Source organism: Stegostoma tigrinum, chromosome 23, assembly GCF_030684315.1.
Source record: "Stegostoma tigrinum isolate sSteTig4 chromosome 23, sSteTig4.hap1, whole genome shotgun sequence".
Lineage (NCBI taxonomy): Eukaryota > Metazoa > Chordata > Chondrichthyes > Orectolobiformes > Stegostomatidae > Stegostoma > Stegostoma tigrinum.
In genome coordinates, this window is record NC_081376.1 from 42,505,430 (window position 1) to 42,530,946 (window position 25,517).

At 42.4% G+C, this 25,517-nt stretch overlaps 1 protein-coding gene across 8 annotated transcripts in view; it reads right to left on the reverse strand.

The window, feature by feature from the left end:
- LOC125462212 (neuronal-specific septin-3-like) overlaps positions 1–25,517 on the reverse strand; it is a 411,217-nt gene that overhangs the window by 27,905 nt on the left and 357,795 nt on the right. For all 8 annotated transcript variants that reach the window (XM_048551946.2, XM_048551945.2, XM_048551949.2 and 5 more), the window contains 3 exons: positions 18,308–18,389; positions 16,766–16,903; positions 2,188–2,305 (listed from right to left, as the gene is read on the reverse strand). In XM_048551946.2, coding sequence (XP_048407903.2) covers positions 2,188–2,305; positions 16,766–16,903; positions 18,308–18,389 — 338 coding nt within the window. The remainder of the gene's footprint in view (positions 1–2,187; positions 2,306–16,765; positions 16,904–18,307; positions 18,390–25,517) is intronic.

Below are 25,517 nucleotides of genomic sequence, written 5' to 3' on the forward strand. Positions count from 1 at the left end.
AAAGCGGTCCCCAAGCCTCCGCTTGGTTTCCCCAATGTAGAGGAAGCCGCACCGGGTACAGCGGATGCAGTATACCACATTGGCAGATGTGCAGGTGAACCTCTGCTTAATGTGGAATGTCATCTTGGGGCCTGGGATGGGGGTGAGGGAGGAGGTGTGGGGACAAGTGTAGCATTTCCTGCGGTTGCAGGGGAAGGTGCCGGGTGTGGTGGGGTTGGAGGGCAGTGTGGAGCGAACAAGGGAGTCACGGAGAGAGTGGTCTCTCCGGAAAGCAGACAGGGGAGGGGATGGAAAAATGTCTTGGGTGGTGGGGTCGGATTGTAAATGGCGGAAGTGTCGGAGGATAATGCGTTGTATCCGAAGGTTGGTAGGGTGGTGTGTGAGAACGAGGGGGATCCTCTTGGGGCGGTTGTGGCGGGGGCGGGGTGTGAGGGATGTGTCGCGGGAAATGCGGGAGACGCGGTCAAGGGCGTTCTCGATCACCGTGGGGGGAAAGTTGCGGTCCTTAAAGAACTTGGACATCTGGGATGAGTGGGAGTGGAATGTCTTATCGTGGGAGCAGATGCGGCGGAGGCGGAGGAATTGGGAATAGGGGATGGAATTTTTGCAGAAGGGTGGGTGGGAGGAGGTGTATTCTAGGTAGCTGTGGGAGTCGGTGGGCTTGAAATGGACATCAGTTACAAGCTGGTTGCCTGAGATGGAGACTGAGAGGACTTCACCAGTTTCAAAATCTCCCCTTCCCCTACTGCATCCCTAAACCAGCCCAGTGCATCCCCTCCCCCCACTGCACCACACAACCAGCCCAGCTCTTCCCCCCCACCCACTGCATCCCAAAACCAGTCCAACCTGTCTCTGCCTCCCTAACCGGTTCTTCCTCTCACCCATCCCTTCCTCCCACCCCAAGCCGCACCCCCAGCTACTACTAACCTCATCCCACCTCCTTGACCTGTCCGTCTTCCCTGGACTGACCTATCCCCTCCCTACCTCCCCACCTACACTCTCTCCACCTATCTTCTTAACTCTCCATCTTCGGTCCGCCTCCCCCTCTCTCCCTATTTATTCCAGTTCCCTCCCCCCATCCCCCTCTCTGATGAAGGGTCTAGGCCCGAAACGTCAGCTTTTGTGCTCCTGAGATGCTGCTTGGCCTGCTGTGTTCATCCAGCCTCACATTTTATTATCATGGGACAATTTAGCATGGCCAATTAATCTAACCTGCACATCTTTGGACTCTTGGAGGAAACTGGAACACCCGACTGAAACCCATTGAGACAACGGGCAAAGTCCACACAGAAGTTTGCTTGAGGCTGGAATCAAAGCCGGTCCCTGGTGCTGTGAGGCATCTGTGCTGAGCCACCGTGCTGGCCCTTTTTTTGACTGGTGCTGGGCTGAAGGGTCTGTTCCTGTGCTGTAGACCACTATGACTCTATGGTTAGAACTCCCACTGCTCCCTCTGGGCTCTGCAATGGGGGGCTGTAGCCCACTGCTCCTATGCAAAATGAAACCAGAAGGCCAACATTCTCCAGATGCATCATTGGCCCATTTAGACAGATGCTACTTCAAGTCCGCGCACAGTTCACATTCTAGGCCTCCATTTCTGGCAGACAGAGATGGTTTCACACCCATGTCAGTGTCAGCAATGGCATGCTGAGATGCCAGGCACCTCTCCTCCAATCTTCCACTCCTTCCCAGCCTGGGTGCAGTCTGCTGCAAAATGCACTGGCCTCAATGTTGGCTACCGAAATCCAGGACTCCCAGCACACAGATACATGAAACCCTAAGTTCCAGGAAGGAGGAAGGGAAAGAACAGCAAAGCTTCTTTTACAAGAAAGACCTTCTGATTGAACCAACCAACTGTTTCCAATGAAGAAAGCGTTCCAGTAAAAGAACTAACCTCAGCAAAACAAAAAAAACCAGAATCCTTCAGTTCTGGGCAGGTTGAACATGGGCCAATTTTAAAACCAGCAGGGAAAATAACTCATTCTACAAAGCTCTAGAAGGATACATTGTTAGATCAGGAAATTGTGGGCATTAACCAATGCTGAGCTCAACTCATTTGTAACTGTCTTGGTTCAAAGTAGTTAAATAAATGATGAAGAAGAAAAAAATTTTTGAATTGAATATGGGTAGAATTGAAAATGGAATGGACATTGTATATTAGCAGTGTAGAGGACAGTCAGATGTACATACCCTTTGTTTAAAGTCTCGTCTCTCATCTAAAGTGAGTGTATCAGCTTTAGCGATAACTGGGACAATATTGACTATTTTGTCTAGACGGTTCATGAACTCTATGTCCAATGGACGTAACCTGAAAAACATCAGAATGATAGATGATTTTTCGCACAAATTTGACAATAACAGATTGGTCCACTTTCATTTCACATTCCCAGGTGCACTCACATACCAATCCTGGTAATTTATGCATCATTCACGACATGCACTTATTTAGTTGCCTAGGCACTTCACTGGGATGACCGTCAAGAGAAACTTTGCTTCCCAGCCAACACAGGGATCTATTGGGCCTGGTGAACAAACATTTGGTGAAAGAGATAGGTATTGAGGTGGAGAGAGGGAGAGGTAGAAATAGAAGACTAGAAATGATTCCTTAAGCAGAGGTAGTGGACTCTAATAATAACCAGATGAAACAGTGACAATAAATCAAAGTGCCGTCTTAACTTCATTAGATGAAGCATAAGGTTTATAAAAACAGCTCTAGCCCTGGTGTTGTATCTTTAGATTACTCAACCACCCTTCAGTAAGAAGACTGCTGTAATCTGACCTCTGGCGAGTACATCTGCAATGTTACAGCCTAGATACATGGTGGCTCACACGAAAGGGAATATGGTCTTTTGAACTAATTCCACTTCTTGGGTGTGAACACTATAAATTCCAGATGTTTGACTGTATTCAAAGATGTTCACCCCTTGGCTTGCTTCCACAAATAGCAAAATGGAAAGCGTATAATAGTCATAATTATTACAGAGCTCGCCGAGAGATGTACACATTTATTAGGTCTCTAAACTTGGCAAAATTGGTTTTGGAGAAGGTGCCAAAAATTGAAACCTTTTTCCATTTTACCTTTCAACTTATTCTTTATTCAGTAATGACTTTTATTAAGTTTAACAAACTCCAAATGAAAGTGTAGGAGAATCTCTTAGAAAAGCCATTAGAATTACTGGCTTCAGATTGACAGTCTTATAGTCTCAAATATTTGTACAATGGCAGCTTCTCAATGCACCTTGTTGACAGATTGATCCTGAACAAGGATAAGATTAAGTCAGTGATTAACTTTCAACCAGGAGATGACTCTTCAACGTGATGCAGGTCAGATTCCTATCATCCCGGCTTCATTGTCGAAATTTATCAAGTCTATCATCTGAGCTATTGGGTAGCACAGTGGGAATATCCAGACTACTAGTGCACACTGGGTGAGTGAGATTTCCCAGGGAGGGACTATGCATTCTTGCATGAAACATGTTGCAGCTGATCCTCACTAAGTCTGACTTTTATGGTAAGGTGACTAACTCTCACTGAAGGTGTAATTTTGTGTTGCTAACTCAGGTTTCAAATGATGTTTGGACAGGCAAGTGTGACATTGTGCACTTTGCTAGGAAGAATAGAGGCGTAGACTAATTTCTAAATGGGGATTACAAGAATAGGAATGATGGGTTTGTCATTTGAGGAGCAGTTGAGGACTCTGGATCTGTGCTCTATGGAGTTTAGAAGGATGATTGGGGATCTGATTGAAACCTACAGAATACTGAGAAGCCTGGATAGAGTGGGCATGGAAAAGATGTTTCCACTAACAGGAGAGTTTAGGACCTGAGGGCACAGCATCAGAGTGAAGGGACAATCCTTTAGAACTGAGTTGAGGAGGAATTTCTTCAGCAACAGGGTGATTGATCTGCGGAGCTCATTGCTGTGGAGGCCAAGTCATTGACTGTATCTGAGACAGAGATAGATAAGTTCTTCAATGATAAGGGGATCAAAGTTTACAGGGAGAAGGCAGGAGAATGGAGTTGAGAAACACATCAGCCATGATGGAACAGCAGAGCAGGTGTGATGGGCCGAATGATATAATGATGTTCTTCTATCTTATGTTCTGATGATCTTATAGAACAGACAGGACCATATTGAATCAATGATACCAGCTGAAGGTGGAGTATGTTACATTTCATTGTACTTTCTATCAAGTGTGCACCTTGGTTAATTTCAGATTGACAGACTGCAACACATGCAGCTTTATGCTTAAAGCAATTAAGCTAATGTTAGCTTCTAAAACAATTACTTAATTCGCATAGGTGCCATTTATCTTTCTGGATTGGAAGAATCCTTATATTTCCTCTTTGTGCGCTGGTAATAAATTACCTTAAACAGGTATCCCTCCCACCAGCATTGTGGCTACATTCCCCAGGTTATTACAAAGGGCAGAGCGCAGAAACTGACCTTTCACTGGGCATGGTTTACAACAGCTGAGGAGTGAATACTGATTGAATGTAAAAATCTACGATTGCAAGTGGTTTATCATCTCAAGTCCTTTTCTTAAGAAAGAGAGGTTACGAATTGAAAAAAGAAGTGAGAAATATTGAATCAACCGGTAACACGATGGGTCAAATGACCTTCTTCTGTCATGCAAATATTTTATGTTTCTGCATTTAATACGAAGCCAAATTGCTGTGTTTCCTAATCAAACAGCCGCTTTACATTTCTCTCTGCTCACATTCATAGGGGCCTATAGGAATGATGATCTATTCCCATCTCTTTGTTGTAGACCTGCAATATGAATGTTACACATCGCATACTCAGTCTTATTGCTTCAAATTCTACTCTACTTAAGTCAGTTCCTGAATATTTTGTGTCAATTGTTTGGTTTCAGAACTGATCTGTTACACTATTAGCAATGGTACAATGACCATCTGTCATTTGACAGCTATCATTTCAAGGTCCACGTTCCTGATCACAGTTAATGGGTTGCTTCCAGGTCTCAGGTGAAATGCTTTGAAGCCAATTGACAAGAGCAGGACATTTTATATTTTGTAAACGCACGGTACAATAAGACAGCACGACCTATGGCCGATGCAGTCAGAGAGTGTACAGCACGGAAACATCCCCTTCAGCAACCTGTCCATGCTGACCAGATATTCTAACTAAATCTAGTCCCATTTGCCAGCATTTGGCCCTTATCCCCCTCAACCCTTCTTATTCATGTACCTATCCAGATGTCTTTTAAATGTTACAATTGTACCAGCCTCCACCACTTCCTCTGGCAGCTCATTCCATACACGCACTACACTCTTCATGAAAAAGTTGTCTCTTACATCCCTTTAAAATCTTTCCCCTCTCACCTCACACTTATGCCCTCTGGTTCTGCAGTCCCCCACCAGGGAAAAGTCTTTAGCTGTTCACCCTTTCCATGACCCTCATGATTTTATAGACTTCTGTAAGGTCACCCCTCAGCATCTGACGCTCCAAGGAGAATAGCCCCAGCCGAATTCAGCCTCTCCCAGCAGCTCAAACCCTCCAACCCTGGCAACATCCTTGTAAATCTTTTCTGAACCTTTTCAGGTTTCACAAAATCTTTCCTATAGCACTCTCATAAGATGGAAGCAGTCCCTTCAGTTCTGGTCATATAGTTCAATGCACAGCTGTCTTCATACATCAGATGCTGGAAAAATGAAGGCCCCTCAAGCCAAAACATACTCAATTGTTTTTAATGTTCAGAAAATAACATTCTTGGTTTTTATTCTTTCCAAAAATTATTCCCAATTTTTCCTACCAATATCAGCAACTCCTATCCATTCAACAAGCACACATTTAGGCAGTTAATGATGGTGCAGTGTTCAGGTTACAAAGGTGTGTGCCAAAGGGAGATGGCCGGGAGGCCTGATCTGCCATATGACTCCCTCTGCCCATTTCAGGTGGGCATTGTGCTGGCGGGACCTAAAGACCAGGCAGTAAAGTTGCCTGGGATTCAAATGGACAATGTAATGGTTGGAGTAAAGGGGGTTGGCACATGCATTTCCTGGAATATACCGGCCTCCAGCTAAAATTTCACTCGCAGCCACACCCAAACTATGTACAAGGTATTAACTGGGTAGACAGAGCACTAAAATCCCAATATTCTTGCCATAATCAACGTGTTTTTGAAAAAGAAGACACTTTTTTTATTAAGTCCTGATTGTGTCTTCAATATGAAAAAGAAATAACAAGCTGTTGTGAGTTTAGATAAAGAGGATAACTTGTTCACACATTCCTCTTGAAAATCCACGGGTATGTCACACACAGCATACAATCAAGGAAAAACTCAAGTGGAGAGAATATTAAGCACACTTGTGCAAGTTATAAAGAAGTTCATAATTTGGTCATTTGTCTTGGCTCAGGAGAAAGCATGCATTGCAAACCCAATAAGGCATTTTCACTCTGGTAGTCTACGCAGATTCACCAAACATATATGATGATAACTAATGGATTCTCTTGAATGGATTGATTTTCAGCATGTTTTGAAGTTAGTCGCTTGTAGTCGTATTGGTGGACTGGTGAATGCTGAGATATTACATTCTGTATTTTTTTAAACAATGCATAGATGTTACTGTCCATTTGGTATTGTCTCTGGTCATTGTCCACATGCTGACTTGCTTCCTCCCTGATCCTTGGAGTAAAAGCCTTGTTATCTGAAGACAGTTTTGATCAGATGACACTTCTTTGCCCACCCAGGATGATTTGGAAGTGTGAAATGTTGTAACAGATAGTGGGTCTGAAAAGGTTAATGTTAAAGGCTGCATTAAGTTAATTCCACCCAATTGGATCTTGCCATGAGTAACAGGGAGGGGGCAGGTCATAAAACTGAGGACCTTGAATGAGACAAACCTACATCTGGGTCTCCTCATTGGTTTGGTAGACATTGTTGTGAAGGCAATGTAATAGGTATCTGATTGTTACCATGTAATAAGCCATATCTTGTTTAACTTTTCTCAGTCAACTGCCTGGTAGTTTTCTCTGCAGCATGAGACAAAGCAGGCCCTCCTCATTTCAACCTCAAAGGAGGATGGTGCCAGCTAATCTACCTTATAATGAGCAGGAGTCTAGCTAGCGTAGACAAAGTGGTTCCAGCAGTGGTCATTTGAAGATTTAGTTTACCAGCTAAACAATAAGGAAATGAGGGATTATTCGGACCTACTTATAGTGAACCCGTTTCACCACATTCTCTTTGTTAAGTATCAAACTTGGAGGCATGAAACCTAGGCTTTGTTTCAGATGAAGTCTACTGCTAGTAGGTGTGAACTGCACAACTGGGTTCCGTCTCAGTAGATCCATTCAAGGGGAGGCACTTGATTAGAAACTTTCTGGAGACCTGAGATACTTCTGAATCTATGCACAAGTTGCAAAAGTCACTTGAACGCTGACAGCCATCCTAACAGCATGTCAGCACCCTTTTGAAACGAATGTTAATTCTGAAAGATCCCAAAGTTTGTGTTTTAACGTTATGGATAGGACATTTTGCTAAATAATTTGCTTGAGGGCTTTCCCTACCTCCTCATCTGCTTAACTTCTTTTTGGCCTGTTGTGTTCATCCAACTGTACACCTTGTTATCTCAGTCACAATTCTATAACAGTTTTATGTCATTGCTACAAAAGCTATGACATTTGTACACTTCCTGTGCGCACTTACTATTCACAAATTTACCACAATGTTGTGACAATGTCGCCAGAGGAAAAAAAGAGTTGAAAAAGTATGACACTGTAAAGGCACTGGTCAGCTCACAGCAGAACTTTCACGTAGAGAGATTGTTGCTGCAGGGAAATTCAGCAGAAACAGATTCAAACCTAGAGAAACAAAACCAGGAATAGCTGGAGGATAATAAAATGTGAGGCTGGATGAACACAGCAGGCCAAGCAGCATCTCAGGAGCACAAAAGCTGACGTTTCGGGCCTAGACCCTTCATCAGAGAGGTGGATAGCTGGAGGATCTCAGCAGGTCTGGCAGCATCTGTGAAGTGAAGTGAGAGAGCAGAGTAAATGTTTTGGGTCTAATGTACAATGTCTAATGACCCTTTTTCAGAAGCTTGGACCTGAAGTGTTAGCTCTGTTTTCTCTCCACAAATATTGCCCAGACCTGCTGAGTTTGAATTGCAATTTCTATATTGGTTTCAGATTTCGAACATGCTTAGTTCTTTGCTATTTTTCCCAAACAGAGTGAACTGTGTTCACTCTTCCATATTATTATGGATATACTGAAGGCAATTAAAGATTGAAATGTGTACTGTTTGAAAGGTCGTGAATTCATTAGTTATAAATTGACATACTTACCTGGGTGCAGTGAGATTCACAAGCCCATGAATGTTGTCTATGAAGCTGGTGATCAAGATTACAGTCAGATTGTTGCTACTGTAGTCTTAGTCAGTACAGGGATTATTTAAGCATGTAGATGTTATCAGGTCAGCCATACTTTGAATGAGTTTCCCCTTTGAAAAGTAATACAGCTTTTTCACAGTCCTGAGAGTCTTCAATTTTACAGAATGTATATAAATAAACCCTTCAGAAATCAAGCTTAAATTTAACATTCACAAAAATGATTGGTGCTGACTAGGAGACATCAAGGCTATATTTTGCATCATTTCTGATGATTGCATGGAGTGGGTGACCTGAAGGCTACAAATGGGCTTTCGTGGGTAACTGAGATAACAAAGTGTGGAGCTGGATGAACACAGCAGGCCAAGTATTAAACAAGGCAGCAAAACAGCACTGACAAGATTTAGCCTCCAGCCATTTTCACTGATAAGGCTTTCGGTTCAACAAGGTTCAATTCTTTTGAGATTACCATCCTCAAAATCACTGGGGCACTAGAAAACTATTTGAGTTTGCATGTTAAAAGGGCACAAGATAAAGACAGGCACAACCCCCAGAGGGCAACAACTACCCTTTGCTCCTGAGCTTAAGTCCGTGCTAGGGTTATACAAGAAAATAACAGCTTGTCAATTAGGATGCAACAGCTTTCATTAGATGTGATTGAGTTGTTTGCCTTGCTGAGATTACAGTGAAAAATATACTCTGCAATCTGCGACATTTTGTTGAGGGAGATAGCTGTTAATATTTGTTTTTTTTTAGCTGGACTAGCTCTGTGCTTACATAGCTGATGACATTGCTGTGGTTCACATTGTATATATGGACTTTCAATAGGCATTTCATGAAGTACTACACAATAGATTTTACTGCCAATATGAAGCTCATTGAATTAGCAGGTCAGTAGCTGTGGGGACACAAAATTGGCCAAGAGACAGAAAACAAAGATTAATTAGTTGTTTTCAGGCTGGAGTAAATATGCAGTGCTGGCTTCCCCCCGGTATTCTGACCACTGCTTTGGATGATATATGCTAGTGAGCCAGACTTGGGTATACATGGCATAAATTAATGTTTGCAGATGCAGATGGAGAACATACACATGTCAGATTGAACTTCATACACAGAAGTGTGAAGTGGCATGTGCAAGAACATTGAAGAGCAGTGAAACAAACTGGATTGTACAATTTTAAAGGCAAAGGTACAGGCTTAAATCCACATCAGTTTTTGAAAATGGTTAACTGGAAACTGACAAGTTAAGTAGGCAGTTAAACAGGCTGATTGGATCTTTTGATGTTGTTATTAAATATTTAGTATACAAAGGTGAGAATGTTACGCTATACAAAATGCACTGCAACTCACCAGGCCTTCTACAACAGCAACAGAATTGGCAGGAAATGGCCTAGTGATATTATTACCAGACGAGAGACCCAGGCAATGTTCTGGGAAATCTCACCATGGCAGATGTTGGAATTTGAATTCAACAAAATAAAATGTGGAATTAGGAATTTAATGATGATCATGAAACCATTGGTGGAAAAACCTGACTGGTTCACTAATGTTCTTTAGGGAAGGAAAAGCCATCCTTAACTGGTCTGGGCTATATGTGACTCCAGACTCACAGCAATGTGGTTGAGTCTGAACAGCCCTCTGCGCTATTAGGGATGGGCAATATATGCTTCCTGGCCAGCGATGCCCTCATCCCTTGACCTCTGCCATTGAGAAGGACATGGGTGACAAATGCATGGGGACACCTGAACGTTCACCTCCAAGTCACACACACTCCTGTTTGGAAATATGTTGTTCACTCTGTCACTACGGCTGAGTCAAAAACCTGGAACTCCTATCTTAACTGCAATGCAGATTTAACACTGGGACTGCTATGGTCCAAGAAGAAAGCTCACCATCCTCCTCTCTAGCATATTACAATCAGGGATAGGCAATGAATGCTGACCTGGCTAGTATTGTCGTCGTCCTGTGAAAAATTCTTTTAAAAGCCCTTTAGCATGAAGGGGACCCTAAGTGGGGTATGTGGTTAAACCTGGACATAACACTTTAGGAAGGATGTCAAATCCTTCGATAGCATGCAGAGGAGACTTTCCAGGGTGATATCATAGATCAATGAATTCAATTATATGGAAAGGCTTGGGAAACTGTGGTTGTTCTTTTTAGTGCAGCAAGATCAAAGAAAGATTTGTTGCAGGAGTTCAACAGCATGAAGAATTTTCAGAGATGAAATTAGGAGAAAGGGTAAGTAAACTGAAGATGTAGAATGAAGGAAATGGGAAAAGAATCAACAAAGCTATAGGAAACCTTTTTTTAATACTTAGCAAGTTGTTACAATTGGCAACATTTTGGCTCAAAAATACCTTCCAAATGGGATCCTTGAAGAGTAATGAATTGGCCAGAATGGTGGGACCTCTAAATTTTACAAAATAGAAGCAGAATTAGACCATTTGGCCCCTCAAGCCTGGTTTGCCTTTCGGTAAGATCATGGCTCATCGAATGTTTTTCAAGTTTCACATTCCTATCTATCCCTGATAACTTTTGATTCTCCCACCCAGTAAGAAACTATCTACTTCTGCCTTAAGCTAATCACTAACCTCATCACCTGAGGCAGAGTTACATTCAAAGAGCTAGTACAGGCAGAATGGACCAAATAGCCTGCTGTGCTGTATCATTCTACGATTTGTACCATTCTATCATTCCTGTGCTATTCATTTAATTTGTTGGAAAATTAGTAATAAATTCAGAAGAGCAGAAATCAGGTAGACATTTGTTAAATCTGGATTTTATATGACATATTTATTGTTATATTTTTCCTCTTCTAATGCATTCTGATGAAAAGAAGCTTAACTATGTTCTGCAGAATACTTTCAGTACATAATGCAGAGATTGCAGAACAACACTGAGGGAGCTCTGTACTGTTGGAGGTGCTGACCCTTGGCTAAGAATTGAATTGGGCTCTTGGGACTGCAAACTTTGAGCAAAATGGCTCTCCAGCTTCAGGAACAAGCTAACTAATCTGTAGGGGGAAGTGGACAAGAACCTGTGTTTTCACCTGGTCTACAGGGTGCACTGAGTCTGACTGTTTCAAATTAGCGGTTTCAATGATAAAGAACAACAACAGGTTCTTTGTAATTCAGAGGTTTTCATTGGGTTTCTGTTTAGTGCTATGTACAAAAAAGCTTTCCTGATGTTCTGGACACTGCCTTCAAAAGCTGCATTTGCCTATACACGACACTCTCTGCATTCAACACCACAAAACCTCCAGTCATGTTGAAGGTATGCAGTATATGGGTGGCTCAGCGGTTAGCACTGCTGCCTCACATCACCAGGGACCCTGGGTTCAATTCCTGGGTGTGTGTGTGCGTGTGGTGGGATGCTGCTTGGAAGTTCAATGGGCTGAATAGTCTGCTTCCGCTCTCCAGGGATTCTATGATTTGGTAAAATCACTTTTGTCCCCCTTTTCCGACTTCTAGAGGATTGAAACAACTTTGTACTGTGTTCAGATTCTCCAGCAATTGCCTGAAGACCATCTAACCCACTTGCTACATGAGCAACTGAGTGAGATGGAATCAGTTTAAAACACCCTCATGAGAATATAAATTAATAGTGAACCCATTGCAATGCAATCTTTTGGCAATGTCCCATTAACATGGGAACAGGCGGAAAATATTACATGTGAAATTTGGCAGTAGGATTTGCAAAGGCAGATGTTGTTGGCAAAGACAGGCATCCAGTTTTACTTTCAAAAGTATGTATTAGTCCTAAGCAAGGCAGTAAAGAGCAGGCAAATCCTTTAAAGGAGATACTGTGATGAAATAGTAGAGAAGCAAGACGTGTTAAATAGATACTTCACAGATGCCTTCACTAATAAAAACTTATTAAATTCCACATTTAGCTATTTTGGCTCAGCAATCTATGGTACAAATATCCATCTGTAAATCATTCATCACGAAAAATAAATTAACTGTCCACAGGGCTAGAGGGATAGCAATATGAGAAAAGGACAGATGATATGCGATATAGTTCACGCACTCCATTTAGCACACTCGCCCACTTTTTCAGGAATTATCATTTTTAGCAGCAGTTTCAACAAAAAGCAAATTTGAATAAAAGACTCGAAAGGAGAAAAGCAGCAGGCCTATGGGGAAAGGGGTGGGGAGTGGGGCTACTTCGTAGAACTGGAAAAAATTCAATGGGCTGAATGGTCTCCTTCTATGCTGCATCAACATATCATCCTTGATCCCAAGTTGGATTAATCCTGTATATTTTAGGATCATCAGATAACAGTTGAAAGTTTCACAGTTTTCCAGCTTTTGGTACAATAAGTTAAGAGCAGGTAAAGGACATTTGGCCCTTCAACCTGCTCCACCATTGAATAAGATCATGGATGATTGAGTTGAGACCTTAACTTTAGATTTTAAGCTATCCCAATAAACGCTGGCACCCTTGTTATTCAAGAATCCATCACTGCTTTAAGAGTAGTCATTGGGCTCCCACTGTTCTCTAGGCACAGAGTTTCAAAAACTCATGACCCTCAGAGAAAAACATATCTCCCTCACCTCGACCTAAATAGAAGACCCATTATTGCTAAACTCTACCCTCTTGCTCCAGTCTTTCTCACAATGGGAAACAGCCTTTCAGTATCCACCATGTCAAACTCCTCCCAGGATCTTGCACATTTCAGATTTACAGGTTGCAACAAAAGCCACTCCCCGATCATCATTCTCTCCACAATGAAAAAGGGTTACTAATTCAAGTTTTCTTTGCACACACTAGTTATGGGTGGAGTGGTCCTGATCGATGACATCGGGATTAGGGCTTGCTGGCATTCACCACTGAAGCACACGTACACAGGAAAGGTACTGAAAGGTAGACTTACAGGCATAAACTGAATCATGGCAGTGAGTTAAGTGTCTGGAGAATGGTTCAAACTGTTCTTGTTACTCTAAGTAATAAGGGCCCAAAAAAGACAGGTTGTAAGGGCGCACATGTTTCTGATGAGAAGTGCATCATCCTCCTTATTGGCAATGATAAAAAAAATTGCCTTTTACACACTCCTGCAGCAGACATTAGGCCTTTGGAAATGAGATAACAAGGTGTAGAGCTGGATGAACACAGCAGGCCAAGCAGCATCAGAGGAGCAGGAAGGCTGACATTTTGGGCCTAGACCCTTCTTCAGAAAAAGGGTCTAGGCCCAAAACATCAGCCTTCCTGCTCCTCTGATGCTGCTTGGCCTGCTGTGTTCATCCAGCTCTACACCTTACGATGTCAGATTCTCCAGTATCTACAGTTCCTACTATCTCAGGCCTTTGGAAATGTTTGGGTATCATCTTCATAAATCATTTCTGCACCGACTCCAAGGAGCTCAACTGAGAACACAATGTCTTGTTGGGGGCCATTTTTAGCTGTATATCTTTGCATTACAGCTTAACTTTTAGAACAGTTTATTTTTTCTTTATTCATTTGCGGGATGAGGGCGTTGCTGGCCAGGCAGCATTTATTGCCCATCCCTAATTGCCCAGAGGGCAGTTCAGAGTCAACCCCATTGCTGTGGCTGTGGAGTCACATGTAGGCCAGGCCAGGTAAGGATGGCAGTTTCCTTTTGTAAAGGGACATTAGTGAACCAAGTGGGTTTTTCTGACAATTGACAATAGATTCATGGTCATCATTAAATTCTTAATTCCAGGTACCTAGATTAACAGTCTACTGATAGTCCCGCTAGGCCTTCCCTTATATACCACCAAATTTATAAATCTAGAATTCAAAAAAAAATTTCTTTAATTCCTTTATCACCTAATCTTTGGATGTTTAAGGAATTTCTCCAAATGCCCCCTTCGTCCTTTTAGCCATGATGTGGAGGTGCTGGTGCTGGACTGGGGTGGACAAAGTTAGAAGTGACATGGCACCAGGTTATAGTCCAACAGGTTTATTTAAAATCACAATTTGGAGCACTGCTCCTTCATCGGGTGAAGCGAAGGGAATCTGCCTATTTATTCTGTACCTGTATGCTTCCCCCTCCTTCATCTGATGAAGAAGCAGTGTTCCGAAAGCTTGCGATTTCACATAAACCTGTTGGACTATAACCTGGTGTCGCGTGACTGCTGACTTAGTCCTTTTGAACTTTGACGATTCAAAGTGCAAATGCTGCCTGAAAACCTGGGGGATGATGGTGGCTTAGTGGTAATGCCACTGGATTGGTAATCCAGGAGCTCACCACCATACACTGGGGCACAGGGTCAAATCCCACCGTGGTAGCTGGTGGAATTAAAATTCAATTACTAAACTGGTCTCTGTGTTGGTGACAATGATTGTTGCAAGAACCCGTCTATCTGTCATGGACGGCACAGTAATTAGCACTGCTGCCTTATAGCGCCAGGGACCCGGGCTTCATTCCACCCTCAGGCACCTGTCTGTATGGAGTTTGTACATTCTCCCCGTGTCCGTGCGTGTTTCGTCCGGGTGCTCAGGTTTTTCTTCCCAAAGATGTTCATGTTAGGTGGATTGGCTGTGCTAATTTGCCCACAGTATCCAGGGATGAGCTGGTTGGCTTAGTCATAGTGAATGCAGGGTTTGTGGAGGTCTGGGTGGAAATCTCTTTAGAGGGTCTGTGCAGATTCAATGGGCTGAATGGCCTCTTCCTGCACTGTAAGGATTGTATGAAACATGCATCAATAAACTCCAAATCCATAGTAATGACCAGTTCAAAGCTAATCAGGGATGGGTGACAGAGGCTGGATTTTCCAATAACAAGTTTTTAAAAATCATGTCATAGTTTATGTATATTAAAGAGAAGCAGAGCCCCTTTACATCCCCAGGGTCTCCCAAAGTCCTTTACTGTCAACAAGGAACATTTGAAGTGATGTAATGTGTGTGGGGCAGCCTAATCACACGCAGAAATCTCTCACAAACTGAAATGATCGACTTAAATTTCTATAATGCCCTGATGTAATAAAACAATAACAAAATAGTCAATGACTGAATCATATATTTTTGTTGGTAATAATGGGATAAAGATTGGCCAGGACATGTGAAAGAAATCCCCAGCTCTTCTACAAACTGAGCCCATGGGATCTTTTACATCAACAGTGCAGGTGTCTTTCAGCACTGCACAGCATAGGCAGTCAAGATTTAAGGTTCTCAGTCCAGCCTTTGCTGGTAAGTTTCAAAAGGCCACCAAAAATAACCCAAAGGAAAGAAAAATGATTTGGTTTTAAAGCAATAACTATCAGAGTTGGGGAAAGTGACTGATAAGATGCCTCCTCCTCCCCCAGAGCCTGTTCACAAAGATTTTCGTTGATGTGGTATGAAAGTAAGTCAATGCGAACGTGAGACGATGTGTGGAGGGGTATCTGGAGGGAGGGAGGGGTGGTGTGTGTGGGACAAAGTAATAAGTGTTTGTTGGTGAACAGCACTGAGAACCAGCATCAGAGTAAGGGTGAAGGAGAGAGAAATGCAGGGAGGGAGAAAGGGCTGTTTTCTGAAATTTTCATCTCTAATTTCGCCCGTTGTATCTGTGCTTCCAATCAGCGGGGGAGATTCTCGCTGAATCTGTGTCACTCTCAGGCTTCTGATTTTCCCTTAGTTACTCCCCACATCGTCTTTCACTGTCCAATGTCCCAGCCACCCCACCTCCCCAAATGAGTTGCCATCTACTGCACCTTTGGGGATTAGAATTCGGTCCACATTTGTATTAACACAGTACACATGTTGTTGAAAGAATATTTGCTTAAGACACCCGCGCATTTGCGGACTGGAAGGGTAATTATATGAGATGAACGTGCCTAGAAGACAGAATCCCAGCCTGAGGGGTTAAAGTCTGGAGAATCACAATTAAGTCATCAGTTAAACTATAGTACTAGTAATAATGAGAAACATATCCACTTCATTGGATGGCATTCTTAAACAGAAAAACACAAGGGATCGAGAGGCCCTTGGAATTGTTACAAGGCAGACACGAAGGCCTCAGCAGCAAGCGGCTTGAAGACAACTAGACAAAATTATATTCTCATCTCTCTAAGGTGGGATTTGAACCACAATCATCTGACTCAAAGGTGACAGCACTGAGCCTAGGCTGACCCAATACATAACTGCTGTTCACTAGTGCAGGTCAGGAAAATTCATCGGCGAGGCCCGTCAGGGGGAGACCTCCCGACTCCTCAGCCTATTAAGTTACTTCGATTGCCCAAGGAACTCTGTACATTCCAAATTAAAGCTGCTGCTTCAATATGCTCCCTTTTGATTTTGAAACCTTAACAGAGCAGTGGGATATTTGAAGGAAATGCATTGTCGGCACATCTTTAAGATCCAATGCAAAAATCTCAAAGAAAGCGAACGCGTGATGTTAAAAAGTATTGGATGGCACCAAATTAATAAACCATTCAGTAGAGCAGTTATTAAGAGAGGATCATTGTACAGTACATACCAGTGTCCTGTGGGAGGCACGAAATAGACACAACAGTGTACTCTAGTATCAGGAATCCGCTTCTTCCGGTTGATATTAATCTCTTCCCTCAGGTACTTCTCATACTGCTCATTAATGTATTTCACAATTGGCTCCCAGCTGTAACACAGGATTCTTTGATTACAAATGTCTCTTAGGTTCAGTCATGAGTCATGGTTTCGCATTCCCCAGGACTTCATCTGGAAAGGAGGCTAAATCACCCCTAATCTCTGACTAAATCACCTAAGCGCCTGTTTGTAAGTTGCTCATACGGGGACTGAATTCAAACCGTCAATGATGTCTAGAATCATCAATTCACCAAGTTTACCTTCTGAACCTCCTGCTCTCTTTCCCTGTCTGTGTGGCCGGGATACTATTAGAAAGGCAGCAGTTACTAACCTATCTAGGTGAGCAGTTTCTCAGTGCAGCACTTAGTGCTTAACTGGAGGACAAATGCTCAAATGTTTTACACTGGGGTTTGTGCTGAAAGTGATAATCTGATTAGATGACAGGCTTGCAGATCAGGCATTTAAAACAGTTCATCCTTTGATATCAGTCCGTGAGTCCATAGCGACACATCCTGTCTGCCATATGCAAGCTTTCTCCCAAACTTGCTAGAAACACTGACATTGCATGAAGCAAGGCTACTGTCTAACACGGGCAGCTGGTATTTAAAAAAAACGCATGGAGTTTATCTTGCAACAGAACAAGTAATCATATGTGTACAACACATGTGTCACTTAAAATCTTGCAATTCATTCTGGACTATACAACATTATTGAAGCGCTTTACTTGCAACAAGAGAGCATAGATCTAAAGAGATCGGTAGAAAGGTTACAGGGGAAGATGAAGAAAAGTGTTTTTTTGCCATCACGAGGGTGGAGTCTGGAACCCACTACTTGAAAGCGTGTGCGAGGCAAAAGCCGTTAATTCATTCAGAAGGTGTCTGCATGTGCACCTCCAGTGTGGTAACCTGCAGGGCTACAGGCCAACTGCTGGACAGTGGGATTACACGGGGAGGATCATTTCTCAGCTGTACCAGGCAGAATGAGCTGAGAGTGGTTTGTTTCCTGTGCCGCAAACATTTATCTCTTCACTCAGAAGTCCACTTTGAGTCCAGAGAAGGTCCACGGTTGGAATAAGAATTGTTTCCATTGGGTAGGGCAGATTGACTTTTGGCCTTACAGTTTAACACATAGGGGCAAGTTACATCCCATGGAGAGGTTGTAGGAGGGACGACCTGTTTGTAGCAGGCAAATTCTATACTATGTAAATAATGATTTAGGCGGTGTAACGTGCCGAATGTGGGTCAGTGGTAGTGCTCCTACAACTGAACTGAGAGACCCAGGTTCGAGTCCCATCTACTCCAGAGGTGCATAATAACATAAGGTTGATTAGGCAAATAGGTTAAATAAAAACCAAGTGATGAATTACTACAATTAAAAATCACTGGAGAACACTTGAACTGTTTTAAACTGATAAACGTAACAGAGAGGTGAATCATGTTAGAAACTGCCAACATACCAGTTCTCGTTGTTTATTTGATCCCCAAACCCTGGCGTGTCGATAACCGTCAGATTCATTTTTACTCCTTTTTCTTCAATAACTATATGAAAAATAATTAGAAATACACACATCAGGATCAGACAGGTAAAAATACAACTCAAGCAGAACAACGCTAGTGTAATGTGTACAGTGAAGAAAATGCAATGTTTTATATCCATTTTCCAACCAGGCTCTTAAACATCACATACACATTAAACATGATGGTGCTATTTTGAACCCAACTTATGAAATTATTAGTTAGGAGCAATCTTTTGGAGTTTTAAAATCATCGGTTCAAAGCTTATTTATGATAATCAAAATGAAGTGTCAACATTCATTTGCATTACTGAATCTGACTCTGGAGTTTTCACATGTAGTTATACACGAAAATCTGAGAGTTAATGTCATTTTAGAGGTTTCAACAGTCTGCAATCTCTACTGCAACCATGCTTTAGAAGAACCTTCACTCTACTTTGTTATGCTACTTGTCGCACTGTCAAATCCTTGAAAATGTATCACTTTGTTGAATGAGGTGTACCTGAAACTTCAGCAGGGTGGTAACTTCATATTAACTTCTAAGCACCCTCTCTGGCCCTGAGAAACTGATTTTACATTTACAGAATATAAAATTTCTCCACAACATTTCAAAAATCATATTAGATTATTTTTGTGAGGAACATTGGTGCTGAGGAACAAAACATTTTTTTCCACTTCAGTCTCCTGGAGTAGACGTTCTAAAACTGCTACGCCAAGCTTCAATGTTGGCTATACTGTGTCCTGCTGAGTTATAACATGCTTCAGCCGCATTCAAAGAAATAAACCCACTGCCACACCAAAGCAACAGCTTTTCATTTTTATTCTGTGGCTTCACAAAAAGTGTAGGGGGCCGAGTGGTGACCTTATAGAGGTCATTAAAATCATGAGGGGCATTGATAAGGTAGATAAGCAATGGCTTTTCCCCAAGGTACGGGACTGTAAAACTGCAGGGCATAGGTTTGAGATGAGAGGGGAAAGATACAAAAGGGTCCAGAGGGGCAATGTTTTTTCACACAGAGGGTGGTGAGAGTCAGGAACGGGTTGCCAGAGGTAGTGGTGGAGCCAAGTACAATTTTGTCATTTAAGAAACATTTGGACAAGTACATGGATCGGATCAGTATGGAGGGATATGCACCAAACGCAGGCAAATGGGACCAGATTAACTGTGAAAACTGGGTGGGATGAACAGGTTGGGCTGAGAGGCCTGTTTCCATGCTCTGTGACTCTGTGCTAAGGGACTGCACTCACTAGAAACCTATTTCATGTAAGGACCATTACAGCCAACAACCTATCAAGAAACATCCTGTCACTCAGGGCTGGTTTGTCAGTCATGGTTGGATTCCAACTCAGTTCTCTGAACTAATAACTTGGAAACTAATTCAAATTGTCATCCAACTCTTCCCTACCTGCATCTCAGCTGTTTCCAGTATAGTTTTGTTTCTAGAATTAGTTAACATATTAAAATCATTATTTGATAACAAGTTGTCAAGTTAATGCATAATGACTGAAAATTATATGATAATTAAGTTCTTCCTCAAACCTTAAACTAAACAGAGCATCTACAAGTACATCCAACAACCCCCCAACAAACTAGCAGCACAATGTGACTAATCGTTATACAGTAGGTCTCATATATGCCTTTGTTATCCCTGGTCTTGACAAACGCACTACATGTTCACCTCTCTTCTTCCACCCCCCATAACCTTAAGCTTATTCCAAACTCTTCTGGCCATGACCTAACTTGCATTTAACCCTCTTCACTCATCAACCATATGCTCACTAAAATATATTGGCTCGATGTTCCAAGACTGAAAAGCATCCAAAATTCAGTCAGGATCTGAAGATAGTGAGATTTGTGTGCAGCCTATCAAGTATGTTTAAGTTTCAGGCATTTGTGTTTCTTGATCTGTCTTGTTCTGGTGTATCTGTCCAAATTGTTAACCTCCCTAGTACTAATGTAGGAGGAACATTTGGAACATGTTAATAATGAACAAGAATGGATAAATTTCAGCTCTTGGTTACTGGGGTTTTTAAACTATGGTTCTTCCCAATGAACAATTAACCATTGGTGTTGAAGATTAAATATTTTTATCAGAGGCTTTAATTTGAATTTGATATGGATCCTTTGAACCAAAGCCTGGCCACTGAGTGTGTAAACAGATCACTCTGGCAGAGAAAACCTCAGTTTAATTTTGGCTTCAGTTTTGTTGAGGGCAGAGGTCATACAAATGGGACAAACTGTTTCATTGTTCCTTGACAAACCTTCTGCAGAGTAGTTATCATGATGTACACAGATAATATATATTCTTCTGAATACATCACTCATCTACCTGTTATTATACTTGATGGATTGCTTTATGTTATCCAGCACAAACACAAAGGAACTACCCGGGGTGACTTTTGACACACAGGGTAAGGGGAAGTTTTAGGCATTTATGACTGAATCAAATGAGTCAACTTAGGGCAGAACATAATTAACATTGAGGTTTTTTTTCAGAAGGCAAATGCTTCCATTTTTAATATTTGTTTGCAGAGGTTAGCAGCAGATGACCTATAGTACTGTCTTACAGTTTTGCTGCACTAAGTAAATTTTCTTTTGAGCAATCCAGATTGCGATTCTCAGGTCAAAATTCAAAGTGTATTGAAATTGTATCAAGATCTCTAAATACACCACATCACTAAACAGAGAAAAAAGAACCTGTGTTTACATTGTACATTCCCGATGGCACAACCATTCAACCACTATTCACGTGCAATCACTGTTGCGATATAGGAAACATGGCAGTTCAAATGCTCCTACAAATCCTGATTGGATTAATGGCTAGATAATCTGTTCTCAGTAATTGTCGATTGAGGGATAAAACTGATTAAGAAGCCAGGGAGGACACTTCTGAACTTTTTTCAGTAGCACTAGACCTTTCTTCTTTACTCATTCACAGGACGAGGGTGTCACTGCCCAGGCCAGTATTCATTGCCTATCCCCCAATTGCCCAGGGGGCAGTTAAGAGTCAACCACATTGCTGTGGGTCTGGAGTCACATGTAGGTAAAGATGGCAGTTTCCTTCCTGAAAGGGAATAAGTGAAACAGATGGGTTTTTCCCCAACAATCAGCAATAGATTCACGGTCTTCGTAATACTCTTAAGTCCATTCATTTATTGAATTCAAATTCTATCAGCTGCTGTGGCAGTATACGAACGCAGGTCCCCTGAACATTGCTTGAGTCTCTGGATTAACAGTCTAGCGATAATGCCACTAGGCCACTGCCTCCCTCTTTGTGCCAATGCATGTGGCCAGACTTGACTTCAGCTTAATATCCTCTCATGTGCAATAAATACTGGCCAGCCAGCAATGCCGATGCCCCATGAGTGAATATTGTTTAAAAAATGCCTCTAACAGTGCAGCTCCCCTTCAATACTGAGTGGGAAGATCAGAGTAAATGATGTGTTTCCATCTGTGAATGGGACATTTGCATGATGGACTTTATACCCACACAAAAAAAACACATGTAATGTGCCCATATAGAGTCATACAGCACGGAAACAGACCGTTTGGTCCGACCAGTCCATGCTGAACATAATCCCAGACTAAACTAGTCCCACCTGCCTCCTTTTGGCCCATATCCCTCCAAATCTTTCCTCTTCATGTACTTACCTCAGTGTCTTTTAAACACTGTAAACGTGCCCTTATCCACTACTTCCACAGCAAGTTCATGCCACACACAAACCACACTGTGTAAAAAAAATTGCCCCCTCAGGTCTTTCTTTTTAATTCTATCCTCTCACCTTAAAAATGTGCCCCCGGTCTTGAAGTCCCCCCTCCTAGGAAAAAGACACCTACCGTTAACCTTTCTATACTCTTCTTGATTTTGTAAATCTCAAAATGGTCACCTCCGAGCCTATCTAGCTTTTATTTATAACTCAAACCTTCCAGACCCAGCAACATCCCTGGTAAATCTCTTCAGAACCCTCGAACTTAATAATATCCTTCCTATAATAGGGCAACCGGAACTGTACACACTAGTCTAGAACAGACCACACCAAAATCCTGTACAACCTCAACATGACATCCCAACTCTTAGGCTCAAAGGATATACACAGACACACACGTATAGACACTTGTGAGCCACACGTACACTCACTAATACACATGCATACATCCACATAGGTAATCACAGACATGTGCATGCAAGCACACATGCACACAAATGCTGACACCCTTGTGCTCATGTACACAGACAGTCACTCATGCACACACACAGTCACATAGCCTGGAGGTAAGATTTCAGACCTGGGCTTTGTTTAGATAAACTGGCTGCACTTATATACCAAGATAATAAAATGTGAGGCTGGATGAACACAGCAGGCCAAGCAGCATCTCAGGAGCACAAAAGCTGATGTTTCGGGCCTAGACCCTTCATCAGAGAGGGGGATGGGGTGAGGGCTCTGGAATAAATAGGGAGAGAGGGGGAGGCGGACCGAAGATGGAGAGTAAAGAAGATAGGTGGAGAGAGTATAGGTGGGGAGGTAGGGAGGGGATAGGTCAGTCCAGGGAAGACGGACAGGTCAAGGTGGGTTTAAAAGGACCAGTCACTGCTAGGAGAAACTGTCTTCCCTGCTTATTATCAAACTTTCGAATGGATGTCTTAAAAGTCAATTCTTGATCTCTCTCTCTCTCTGCATCTCCTCTGATGCTGCGACACTGCATTCTGCACTCTGTTCTGCTACCCTGATGCCCTTTGTATGGTACGATCTGTCTGTAGCACTCAAAACAACACTTTTCACTGTATCTCAGTACAATCAATCAATTAATCAGTGGAACTGACAGCTTGCATTTGTTGTAAAAGACAATTTGAAAGAAGAAAGAAAAGAATCAAGTGGTGGATTTCTGAAACCAAAAATTCAAAAATCCACAATTTGGCAGAAGTTTCTCATCTTTGGGAAAAGCTGCAATAATATGGAATACAGCACTTTGTAACTTTATTTATTCATTCATGGGATGTGAGCATGGCCGGTGAATCCAGCATTTACTGCTCATCCTGAAATGGCCTGAGGGCATCCAATGAGTCGATGACATTGCTGTCACATACAGGTCACACTAGGAAAGAATGGCAAATTTTCTTCCCTCAGCAGCATTAGTGCATCAAATGGGTTTCTATAACCAACAATAGTTACATGATCACCATAAGGCCAACTCTTTATTCTAGATTTTTACTGAATTCACATTTCACTACCTGCCACTGTGGGACTTGAACCCCTTTGTCATGTGTTACTCATAATTTGCTAACTGTTCTAGTTAATAGAAAAGTTAAGCATAGAAACTAGGAGCAAAAGTAGAACATTCAGCCCTCAAACCTGCTCTGCCATGCAGCATGATCCTCTATCGCAGTAGCCAGAACATGGTTTCTCCCCCATACCCCTTAAATGGCTTTAAAATCTGAAAAATTATCCATCACTTTCTTGAATATATATTTTATATGTAACAAGTTAAGCCTTTCACCACTTCAAATTCACTAACATACAATGAATGGCTGAGGATCCTGGGATTGTACTCATTAGAGTTTAGAAAGTGCCTTGGGGAGTTTTCCAGTGTGTGTGTGGAGAATTGTTTGTTACATCGCAGCTGTGTTGAGTCGCAGTAGTTCTGTAACATAAAGAGGTAGAAGACAGAGGCGCAGAAGCTGACCAATCAGCCCTTCGAGTCTGCTCTGCTGTTCAATGAAGTGTTCAATGTTAGTAGGGTAGAAAGTGAAAGCAGGAAGTACTGAGCTAGATGATCAGCTGTGATCACATTTAAAGACAGAATGGACTTGAAGGGCTGAATGGCCTACTTCTGTTCCTATTATCCAAGCTTCTATGAAAGAGAGGCCACTGAGACCCACGTCAAGAACTCTGAGATTTACATCAGGAAGGATGGACAGCCACCTAAGGAAGTGGGCTCCCGCCTTGCCCCTGAAGTTGGGTCTTCATGCCAATAGTGTGCAACTGCCAACAGCATGCACTGGGTTAAGGCTCATTATTTTATTCTGACAACATACAAGCCAAGACCTTAGAAATGTGGTCTTCTATGGTTATTCCTGCTGCGCCACAAAGAAATTTCAATCAGCATGACCAGGTTTCAGATGCACCCAAGACATTTGTCCACGTGCAAATCTTTCAAGTAATTTCTGGTCTTCGGTATTGATGAATTTGCCTCATGATATAAAATGAGACATTATCACCTGCGTGGGAGCTTTCTGTGTGCAAATTGGTTCTTTCCTATAATTACAACAGCGGCTAGACTTCAAAAGTAACCAACTGACTGGTAGGCATTTTGTGATGTCTTGAGACTGTGGAAGGTATTTTAGAAGTGCTCATTCTTTCACTTTACAAAATGGCACAATGGGAAATCATGGGATCCCTATATGCAGAAAGAGACCATTCAGCCCATCAAGTCCACACCGACCCTCCTAACAGCATTCCACCCAGGTCTAGCCTCCCACTCTATCCCTGCAACCCTGCATCTTCCATGGCCTATCCACCTAAACTGTATGTCTGAACTGTGGGAGGAAACCAAAGCACCCGGAGGAAACCCATGCAGGCACGGAGGAATGAACAAACTCCACACAGACAGTCACCCAAGGGTGCAATTGAACCCGGGTCCCAGGTGGTTTGATGCAGCAGTTTGATCAAATTTAGATTAAAATGTAAATATTAATAGCACATTTGCTGAATACCAAAAATACTAATCTTAAAGCTGTATAGGCAACAGAGCCTTACTGCAGCAGAAGCAGTCCTGAAAATTTCAAGTATATCCTCCCCTTTAGAAAGGAACCATTCACCACCCCCCACGCCTCTCTCCTTCAGGCCATGGGAACCAGCAGGACACAGCGTGTTATGGAGAGTGTTAGTGAGGCGCGTACTAATAAATTCGAGCTTACCATGGCTGACTATCTGCCACGACTCATCACAGGACAGCCTGCTGACGTTTTCCCCAGCTTGAAGTGTGCCAGTGAGATAAGGCCGGAGGGTGGGAATGTGAAAGCACTCACTCTACCCTCATTTACTTGGCAGTGGATGGAAAGGAATGATGGCAAACAGGTTAAGTGTTCTCCAATCACCAACCTTAGGAGCTGGGAGCTGGCAGATCCCAAAGATTCCAAGGCTGGCCGCTTTG